This window comes from Megalops cyprinoides, chromosome 10 (assembly GCF_013368585.1).
Source record: "Megalops cyprinoides isolate fMegCyp1 chromosome 10, fMegCyp1.pri, whole genome shotgun sequence".
NCBI classification, from domain to species: Eukaryota; Metazoa; Chordata; class Actinopteri; order Elopiformes; family Megalopidae; genus Megalops; species Megalops cyprinoides.
Window position 1 is genome coordinate 3,541,290 of NC_050592.1, and position 11,211 is coordinate 3,552,500.

General features: G+C 47.0%; 1 protein-coding gene across 3 annotated transcripts in view; it reads left to right on the top strand.

Moving 5' to 3' along the window:
- The first annotated feature begins 206 nt into the window (after nt 1-206).
- Nucleotides 207-11,211, top strand: part of LOC118784603 (polycomb protein SCMH1) — a 26,134-nt gene continuing 15,129 nt past the window's right edge. For 2 of the 3 annotated variants that reach the window (XM_036538924.1, XM_036538925.1), the window contains exons 1-6: nt 276-350; nt 1,702-1,773; nt 2,022-2,099; nt 2,499-2,569; nt 4,567-4,801; nt 8,814-8,902. In XM_036538924.1, coding sequence (XP_036394817.1) covers nt 1,749-1,773; nt 2,022-2,099; nt 2,499-2,569; nt 4,567-4,801; nt 8,814-8,902 — 498 coding nt within the window. In that variant the 5' untranslated portion in view covers nt 276-350; nt 1,702-1,748. Of the gene's footprint in view, nt 351-1,701; nt 1,774-2,021; nt 2,100-2,498; nt 2,570-4,566; nt 4,802-8,813; nt 8,903-11,211 lie in introns of all 3 variants that reach the window. The other variant, XM_036538923.1, reaches the window with a different exon arrangement.

Consider the following 11,211-nt stretch of genomic DNA (forward strand, 5'->3'; position numbering starts at 1 on the left):
AATGGACTTGATACTTGCTAGCCAGTTAGCCACCTAGCCTATATTGGCGCATTAATTTTACCGTATCGAGCTAGCAGTTGCGCTTCACTTGTGCTTTGTCTGGTTGTTATTTTAGCTGGTCGGCGAATGGTGGCATTGCCAAAATCATCTGTCTAATCCCAGTCTGGCGATCTGCAAAAAATAACGTTGCTGTCATTTTTTTCCGGGAAGAGGAAAAAAATAAGGAGGGAGCTGGTCGCCTGCATTTGAACGCCATCCTCTTGGCGCAAGAAAAAGGCGCACTTCTTCAGAGCGAAAATTACAGCTGGATGAGACACGTTTCAGGACTGTTATGCGCAACTACTGCTGAGGTATTTCCACTCTCAAACCTCTGAATGTGATGCTGCATGCTTCCGTAAATCGTAACTAACACTACTAGCTGTTTGATTCATTTAAATGTTTCTTAAAACGGGCAGATAAATAGCTAGCTAGCTGGCTAACCAACCCAGATTCAAAGTTGGAACTGAATACCTGGGTAGCATAAACGGTTAGCCTAATGTTTCTTTCCATGCTGTTTTAATGGTAGAACTTTGTTTGCAGTAGTTAGAATGATGGACTATTGGAGCACAAAGTTGTGCGCCACTGGCTTTTAGGCCGGTGGCATGCTTAGCCAACTAGCGAGGTTTCTGAAATGACATTTATTTCTCCAATGTGTTTGCGGATTTGTGATTTAATACAGATGATCTCACTGATGTTTTGCAAAGGTAACTAGCGACTTAGCTAGCTAGCTTTCGAAAACATGGATTATCTGGGTGGCTGTGTGAACTTTATCCTTTTATTATACGGCTCATGGTGGCAATACAATACGGTCATTGATGAGTAGATAGTTAGCTAGCAGCTAAGATGTTGTTTTGCAGCAATCTGAAATGTCAGTCATGGTCATGACGTTTTGTCGTAATTCCACTAACGTTAATTCTGTTGTACCACTTTTACCAATTACTACTGAATATTACGATTTCTACTATTGTTGTGGTGTTTCCAGGTCCGTCTGGATCGGCTTGTCCTGATAAGCACCGTGTCGCTAAACAAATGTTGTCGACCTCCTTGTTATCTGTCTGACCCGGTGACCCACGTGTCTCGTTTGACGGGGAGTTAAAGCGGGAGCTTCCTGGAGTATTTACGCTCCACTGGCAAACTATAAAATCTGTCCTCATCAGACTAAACAGTGTTTCCTAAATTTCTGCCTCCCCCCTTAACTTGGTAAGACGTATTATGTTTGTATCGCTTGCTGTAAGAAAACGCCCCAAGAGAAATGGCTAACAGCGGATCACGCTTGGGTTTCAGACGGCGTTAATACGCCCTTCTGCCTGCCTGTCTGTCGGCTAGCTGGACAGCCCTTGTTCTGTTGTTTTATACGCAGCCGGTAAGGATGGTGTCTGCTGATTCATGGGGGCAGTGTCAGGGAGCGTGTTAACGGGGTCCCTGGCAGTCAGGGCGGCTGACAGCTGGTCGCACCCCTTTGTTGTAGCCGGCCTTCTGTCTCTCAGACCCCCTGCCTCACAGACAGAAAGGTCGTGCAGCCTTTAAGTGCTCTGAGCTCCAGACCAGTGGGATAAAAACTGGATATACCCGAGAAAAGAAATCCAGCCTTAGACGAAGCTGTCTGGCGAAGTGAATGTTTTCCACTGAGTGCCGCAACAGTGTCTTCGTCTCTTTGTGCAGAGTGGAGTGGACTGCACTGCTAAGGACTTGGTCAGTATTGCCGGAGTATGAGGAAGCCGGGCCCACAGAAAGGTAAGGCCTCTACCCAGCGTCAGAGCGAGTGTTGATCAGTAAACTCTAGCTCATTGTGCTGTCATAATTTCCAGTCCTGTGATTGGCCGGCTGGCAGGCTTCTCCCTGCTCCCTGCTCATTGTGATATAATAATTTCCAGTCCTGTGATTGGCTGGCTTGCTGGCTACTTCCTGTCCGATGAGTTGCACATGGGGCTGCTCCCTGTGCCCTGCTGACATCGCTGTGTATTCTCTCTACCCCCCCCCAGCTATCGAGTGGAAGGATGGCAGACGCATCAAACACGCCCGCAGCGGCCGCCCCTCGCGAGTCCCCGCTCAGTACCAGGGTAATGACTCGGCTCGCCAGGTCACCAAAGGTCACCGAATCGAGAGCTGGTTTCCAGGGTTTGGACTGTTGATTCTATGTAGCCACATTTACAGAGGGGTTACAGAGGAGCCGTAGGAAGAAGAGTGTTCGGTGTGATGGTTAAGAAGAGTGTGTCTGAGTGATGACTCTGTTTGGCAGCCAGGGATTCAAGTTCAGCGGAGAAGGACTTTGTCAAAAACCGAGCACACTGTTTGTTTATGAAAACCTTTGTGAAAATCTTTGTGGTTCCTAGTGTTTGCGGAGCAGTGTGTGGATGGTTTGCTTCATTGCTGTACTTCTCTCTGTCCTGCACCTGTAAAAGCAGGCTGTGTGGATTGCTGAGAACTGCTCTTGCTTCATTGTCATTGTCGCTCTCCAGGGCACTTCAGCTGGGAGAAGTACCTGAAGGAGACAGGTGCCATCGCTGCCCCAGCCCACTGCTTCAGACAGGTGAGCTTCATTACATTACATTACATTACGTAACATTACATGCATTCAAGAGATTCTCTTATCCAGAGCGACTTCGCTCCGGCGTGAGACCCCACTCCGCCTCTTCGTCTGGTCTGAGGCCACATATTCATGAATCAGCGACAATCTCCTACCCTTCCTGTCTCCACTGAGGTTTGGTGTCTGAGCAGAATCCCTCTAAATGCTCTGTGGTGCCATTCACGTGAGCCAGGCCTTTTGTTTGGGGGGGGGGGGGGGGGCGTGTTAAGTTATGGCTTCCTTTGTCCTTGAAAATTCTTAAAAATGTTTTCATCCTAGACAGTCATGCAATAGCTTGTGGAAAGTTGTTAGAGATCTCACTGTGCTCTGTATCTGGAAGATGTAGAGAATCTTTTAGAAGGTTTATTCTTTTATGTTTTACATCAAGGAAAATGTGCCCATGTTTTTACTTACTCACCAGCTCTATGCCATTTGTTGCCAAGGCTAACATTATCTATTTGGTTAATTTATTAGTAACATCAGCAATTAGATGATTTCACTGCAAGACCCCTACCAAATGTCATTGGTTAGTGGGATTCACAGCAGGCAGTATGTGCTAATGTGTGTCCCTGCTGATGGTTTTTATGAAAGTAGTGTGTCTTAAAACCTTTTCCCCTTGTTGTTCCATCTTCAGATTCAATTTCAGTGCCAATTTGGCTCTTGTAACAATGAAAAGGTGTTACGTTTGTCCTGAAAGAGTGATGGAAAATATGAATGTGATCTGTGTGAGAATCCTCGGTGTGTTCATCTCTGTCCTGTCTGCATGCTGAACACTGCCCTGGTGTTGGTGACATTGCTTGGCAACGACACCATTCGGCACAGCGTTGGCTAAAGCCAGTCAGTTAAAGCAGAGTGGCATTTGCAGGGAAGTGGGGAGTGAACCTGTGAGCTAAGGAACATCTGTCAGATAAAGGCAGTCCTGTTTGTGGAGAGCCATGCTGTCCTTTTTAGGCATTGTAATCAGTGGGTTTGACTGTGCTCAGTATCTCTTTTTAAAGCCCCGATGATCTGCTTTTGCGCAAACATTGCTATCTCTGTATGTGGAAAGGCAGCCGGGCCTGTGGCGCTGTTGTTTGCTTTGCAGTTGTTTGTACAGGGGGCTACAGTGTGTACAGTATCACTCCTCCATTTTTCACACCTGTGTGCTGAGGTCATGTGCAGGTTTAGCATCCCGCTCGAGGGGGAGTTAGCAGCGGTAATCCTAAACCCGAAATGCTCCCGTCATCAGAGCTGGCTGCCCAGGCAGACGTGGGGCCGTCTAAAAATACACGCAGTTTCCTCCATCATCGTCATTACGTTACATTATTGTCATTTAGCAGACGCTCTCGTCCAGGGCGGCTTAGGTTGCAGCTTTACATGGCCCTCTATTTGTACAGCTGGCTATTTACCGAGGCGTTTCTGGGTTAAGTACCTTGCCCAAGGGTGTAGCAACATTGGAGAATTCCCCTGTGGGGAATTAACCCAGCAACCTTTTGGCTGCAAGCCCTGCTGCTTAGCGCTACATGGGACAGCTAGCTACAGAAAGGCATCAGATGACTTCCCCTTTCCCCTAACCAGTGTACCCCTGGCTGCCTAGCCAGCTAAAAACACTGAGCAGCACTGTGTCAAGGAGCAGGTCCTATAACCAGAAGGTTGCTGGTTTGATTCTCGGGTGCACCACTGCGGTTGTACCTATGGTAAAGGTACTTAAAGTGAAATAGTCTCGTTGTATTTCTAGCCATATGAATGGACAGCGTGATAATTATAAGGCATGTAAAGTGCTCTGGGTCAGAGCACCTGAGGAGTAAAGGACGTGGAAAAACCCCAGCACCCGGTCACTTTTTATTAGTAGGCTGGAATGGTGGGAACACAGCTGGTCTTCAGTTTGACATCCTCCTGCATCACGTGTCGAGGGACAGCTCCTCTTAAACATCGTTCACCGTCCGCGTGACTGACGCGACCTCTCTTTGCGTCCCGCTCAGAGCACCACGCCGCCGGCGAACGAGTTCAAGGCGGGCATGAAGCTGGAGGCGCAGGACCCGCGGAACACCACGTCCACCTGCATCGCCACGGTGGTGGGGCTGACCGGCTCGCGCCTGCGTCTGCGGCTGGACGGCAGCGACAACAAGAACGACTTCTGGCGCCTGGTGGACTCCTCCGAGATCCAGCCCATAGGGAACTGCGAGAAGAACGGGGGCATGCTGCAGCCGCCGCTGGGTGAGGGGGCGGAGACGTGGGCGGGGCAAGGGGGAGGGGCACACACGTTAGCCCCTCCGTTTTACAGGAGGGAGAATGGAATACTGACTCGCAGCTAGAGCTTAGCCGTCATCACACACACTTGACTGTGACAGCCAGCCTTCGTCTATCCATCCCCCCTGCTAGGTGGGGACTCTGAAACACCCACATAATGTATTTTATAAAAATCTGGGGTTGGGCCTGTCTTTGGTGGGATGCCACAGATTGTCTCACGCATGTCTTCTATGGTGTCTGATAGCTGGGTAGTCAGTTGCTCTCCAGCTGAATTTATACTATTATATTATCTGCCATCTCTAACATGAGCATTCTGTATGACTCTCGCCATGTTAACGAAGGTAGACTCTGTAATCTGGTTAACCCGTTTAAAATATAAAGCGTAATCCGCTCGCTAACCTCCACAACGCTGTACAGCAACTTTCCGAGCTTTTCTGTTGCTGTTTATCAAGTGGAGCAGACTGACTAGATGCCATTTAAGTGAAATGGTTCAATAAATAATTTCAAGTCCACTGTTTATGCCTTCGGGTACGCAAACAGACAGAGAGGTTTAAATGGGATATCTCTTTATCAATCCCTGCCGAAGAAAAAGAGGAGAAAAGGCCAATGTCGTCTGTTTGCTGTGGAGTCTGGTTACCAGCAGAAATCGCCCCTCCCTGTCCTCTGCATTTCCTATCAGGCAGCGGGCAAGCTAACGATTCATGCATTTGATGTGCAGCATTTTATGGTGCTTCATGGATGGCAAGTAAAACAGACAAAATCTAGTCTCCATTAACTAGCTGATATGTGTCATTTTGTCGCCATAGTATTTTGCTACATATCCTTTAGCCTTTCAGTGTCCTTCTGGTAATTCATAGTATGCGACTAACTGGAGGTGCACTAAAAGGTTTTTAAAGACGATACCTGCTGGTGTAGCTGATGTCTGCACACCCGTATGTTCTCCCCAGTGAGTGAGGGTAGACATTATGGGCAGTGAAACACTTGATTAAGCTTTGGATGCAAACATCTGTGATCTGCTCTTCCAGCTCCACAGTTATTTTACCAGCAGTTCATGTAGAGTAGATGGGTTTTTACGGTGTGAAACCTTGCCTTATGATGTGATTAGGCTGAACATGGGCAGAGAGCATGGATCCGGGCTCCATAAATGGAGGGAAGTTTATCAATAAATTAATGGATGTGCAAGGAAGCTCCGTGCGAGGGAACCAGGGCACAGCCGGGCTGGGTTTGTTGGTGAAGGTGCTGGGCAATCAGATCGTCTACAAAGGGAACAGTGCAGATTCCCCTGTTTGGTTCCACCTCTTCCCTCGTGTTGTTGCAGTGTCAGTCGTGAGAATGCTGCGTGTATTGTAGCGTAGACACGCATTTCTGCATCCTTGCATAGACAACCCTGCTGAAATTTGCCTTTTCTTATGTGCGTTGCGACACCATCGGGCGTGCGGTGGGTTTTGGAATAGCTTACCCTGCGGCTTATCTCTCGATGTGTCAGTGTGAGAGTTTCTCTCGCAGGCTCAGATGTTGCTTGCTGTCACTCCCCTCCGGCTGACGTGCTCACGCTGCGTCTCGGGTGCACCAGCGTGTGCTCGGCTGTGCTGTCAGCCTGTAGCGTCCAGCGGTCGCCACAGGCCCGCGGCCCTGTTTCACTGCTGCTCCGTTAACTCGTGTTACACATGCCCTTGGGTCTCACTTTCACACGTGAAATTTGGAAGTAAAAAAAAAACTGCTTGGGCTGACAGCACAGCCGAGGGCATGTTAACCTTGGACGGATCGTGGTGGTGCACCACACGGGCGGAGATTTCACTTACCCTCACTTCGAAATGGGAGAAGTTAAACTAGTGAAAAATCAGGTAGGCTGTGGCTGTACATGGTGATGCCTGCTATTCAAAGGTGCAGAAGCGCAACCGAATGTATAACAAATGGATAGCAATTACTTTTATGCTGGTGTGCGCAGTATATTCCACTGTTGATCGTTTATGATCTGGCTTTTAAAATGAAATGTCAGCAAAGCGACTGAGCTATTTTGTCAGTAGAAAGAACTTTATGAAAGCGTTTATGGCACTCGTGTTGTGTCTGCTGGTGAAAAGCACACCCTTTCCCATCAGTCATTAACGAGGAGATGCCCATTCTTAAAGAGAAAACAATGAAGGTGGCATTCTGCCTCTGAGTAATAATGGCTGCTGATAGCCTGTTCATTTGTTTCTGACATCTATCTAAAAAAAAAAGAGAGAGAAATATATTCTTTTATTCATGCCCGCCGCGGCGGTCGTTTGGCCTGGCCTGCTAACTATTAATCTGCTTTGAATAATTGCCTCCATAATGCATGAAATGAATGATGGTGCCTTTTCTCTAAAACTGTGCCCGTAATTCCTCCTAAAGGAAAACGGGGTCATTTTATCAGCAAAACAAAACTGCTCTCTTGTGGTGCAAATCTGTGCTTGAAGATTCAGCACAAGTCTAATTCCAGTCAACGGCGGTGTGATTTCAAGAAAAAAAAACAAGTAAAGAGACCTACTGCTTTTAAGCAAATACAAGGAGAGACCGTAAGTTTTCAGTGGTAGATTTAATCTGTCTGGCTGCTTATCTTATTTTGGCCAATTAACATATTGACATTCTTAGGTGTGAGACCGGGTTGGCAGCACATTATCTGTGTGATTGTCAGTAGAGGAGAACTTTTTCAGTGGGCACAGATGCTCCACAGACACAGCGACTCCTTGTTTCCATTTTTTAGACATGGAAAGCAGCCTAGATGGACTTTCCACTGATTCACTAGAGGAATTTCCCACTGAATCACTGCACCCCAGTGATGTCAGGGTCTCTGGCATGGTTTTTTGCCTGCTTTTTACCCATGGTGCAGTTGGCTTGAGGTGTGCTCTCCTCAGCAGGGAACGTTGGAGCCACATGTCTCCTCTTGGGTTCAGGGGCTGAGAGAGAGATTCACATGCAGTGGAAATGCGCATATTTACATGTAACAGAGACGCAGGCCGTAGCAGCTTTGCACTGACTGCGGTGAGGGAATTCAGCAAACTGTGACAGCAGATACATGTGGCCTGGGAGGAGCTATGGAGCTTACATCAGCATCACTGACCTGCATGTAGTTCTTCAGATACTCTTATTTCAGCATGCATACCCTTTAGTTCAACATGAACCACCTCTTATCTGTCTACAGTTATCTATGGCTTGGTGCCAGTCTTTAAGACAGCCTTACTGGTTAAGTAATTGGCCGTTAGCATCCCTAGCTACTTATCAGCTCTATAAAATGACAATGGGGCACTGGTGCTATTTGCTGTTTACTAAATTATTCATTATTATTTATCAGTTTTGTTTTTAATATATTTTATATTGTTTTGTATGATATTTCATGTATAAAACTGAATTGAATTTCACATCAGTTTTTTTAGCTGTTAGTGTTATGATCTGTACTTTTTGGTTTTTTTTTATGGAACGGGCCTTGACCTACACAGATTAAGCACAAAGAATGGCACCCCTCATATTTTCAGCTGCCTGTATACAAGTGAAAGGATTTCGCACTGCGCATCAAATTAGGCGTTTCTGAAAATATCTGTTAACTACTTAGTGAGGACTAGGCTGTCAGCTCATTGAAGGTGTAATGCTGGGGATATCCTCTAGGGGTAGATGTTGAGCAATGGAAGGAGAATGAGAACATTCTGTACCTACCTTGCATGGGTCTTTACTTTGTCAGACAGGCATCTGTGTTTGATTGTGCTTCCATGCCTGTGTCTGTCTGTCTGTCCCTGACTGGTGGTTTCCTAAACATTGCTCAGCCTGTGCAAATTGCCGTAGGCTTCTGCCTGCGTGCTGTAGTGTCACCTCAAATGTACTTCTAAACAGGGTGTGGGTGCATGCTCTTTAATCGGTATGTTCAGTGGGTCCGTGCTTTCTTTTAGATGTCTGCAAAAGGTTGTGCTGAAATGCTGCTCTTGTCTGTCTGTCTGGCTGATCTGTCTGTCTGTCTGTCCCTCAGGATTTCGGCTGAACGCATCCTCCTGGCCCATGTTCCTGCTGAAGACCCTGAATGGGGCGGAGATGGCGCCCGCACGAATCTTCCATAAAGTACCTGCCCTCGACTACCTCACGCACGCACCCGCACGCGCGCACGCATGCACACACACACACGGTGTTCACGTACCTGTGCACAAACCTGTACAGTGCTCGTACAAGTATAAAAGTCCACATGCACACGTGCACACGTGCACGCTCACAGCGTTAGGATTAGGACAATAGGGCTTGAGCCTTAGAAACAGAAAAAAGAATTTATTCAAAAGCAAAGGGCTCCTGAGTACATCTGCATTTCTAAGATGATTTTGAAACAATTTTTTCGTGTATGTCTGTGTTTGTGAAAAGACTCTAAAGAAAATGTGAAATAAATAAGACGTACCCTCTGGTGCAGCAGCAGGGGACCGCGGTGAGTCATCGATCACCGCGGCAGGAACCTGAGCAGCGCAGTGGAGCTGTATTTACGCTTCTCCATAGACAGCCATCGCCGGGAGGTCACCAGTCAAGGACGCCTAGATTGTCAGTGAGACAGAACAGAACAGTCGGCTCGCGATGCTGAAAAAGCTTTTGTAGTGATGTTTGAAACTGGAATTTGAAAGAAGACTGCACACCTTTTTGTTCATTTTTTTCTTTTCCATGACTCCTTTCAGCATGATCTCCTGTGTGGCCGTTGCCCTACATCAGACAACCGCTTCAGCAGAATGCTTTCAGGTCATACAGAAATTCACAAAACTCCTTGCACTTAAGACCCCTTGAGAGCCCTGTCTAAATGATGTAGCCTCTCCTGCTACTCCACCCACCACAAGGAGTCACACAGGAAGGGCAGACTAAGCTCTCCTGTCATTGGCTGAAGCTGGGTTGATTGACAGATGGCAGGCCGCCTAGAAGAGGGCAAGTTGGATACTGTAAAGTGGGTTCCTACAGTTCCTTTCTGATTGGGCACGTCAGACAGCCAGTGCTGACTTGAACCTGAAATGCCTCTGCATCACTATGATGAGTATGATGAGGCCTTTCTGCCTCAGCTTGTGACCCCCCCCCCCTCCTTAAGGGTGTGGCCCTGCCCTGTGGGAGAGGGGCGGAGACTGTGGCATTGCTGCCAGTGGAGAGATCATATTATGGGATAGATTCAGGTGTGAAGAGTACCGGTGTGCACAGACCTGAAACTGAAACCCGAGGCTGATCCGACCCAAACCGAGCCTTTAATACCCTAACCCAGCCTGACCTGACGGGGGGGTATTCACAAAAAAACCCTACCAAAAACCACCACCATAATGACATCAAATCAGAATCACATTTTGGAGTTTACATACGTGAAAACTTACTAAAACCTCTCCTTTTCAGTAAAACACAATGGACTCTGTGAATAAAGGTCCATATGAAAAGCAGATAAATCCTACAGTATGTAACCTTCAGCGTCTTAAGAAATGAACAGAGTACAGCCTGTCATTGTTGGGAAAACTGTACTATACAGTGAATAAAGTCTGCGCAAGTAAAGAGTTCTCAGAAAAACAGGACACACAAATGTAAACAAGTTCTTCCTGTGTAAATAAGTAAATCATAAGTTAATCCTTCATTCAAGCTTGGCATGTTCAGTCGCCTTAGAAACCTTCGTTCCCTTTGTGACAGCAGTGCATTCAAAGACAGATTTCCAGATATGCTGACCCTGCCCCAGCCTGAACCCGGCTTGAATGGTGTAAAGCAAATAGGCGCGAACAGGCCCCGACCCGATATGTTTCATTGGGTCCCGCTGGGTTCGGATCGTGTTTCAGGGCTGTAGTTCGGGGACCTGTTAGATAGGAAGAGTGCCCCTGAGTGTGAGCATAACACTGGTCAAGAATCAACACAACACGGGAAAACTAAGGGAAACCAAGTATATACACTACCATATATCACACAGTCGCTAGGTCACAGTATGCGTAACGCATCATAATCATATATCACACAGCCGCTAGATCACAGTATGCGTAACACATCATAATCATATATCACACAGTCGCTAGGTCACAGTATGCGTAACGCATCATAACCATATATCACACAGTCGCTAGGTCACAGTATGCGTAACGCATCATAATCATATATCACACAGTCGCTAGGTCACAGTATGCGTAACGCATCATAACCATATATCACACAGTCGCTAGGTCACAGTATGCGTAACGCATCATAACCATATATCACACAGTCGCTAGGTCACAGTATGCGTAACGCATCATAATCATATATCACACAGTCGCTAGGTCACAGTATGCGTAACGCATCATAATCATATATCACACAGTCGCTAGGTCACAGTATGCGTAACGCATCATAATCATATATCACACAGTCGCTAGGTCACAGTATGCGTAACGCATCATAATCAT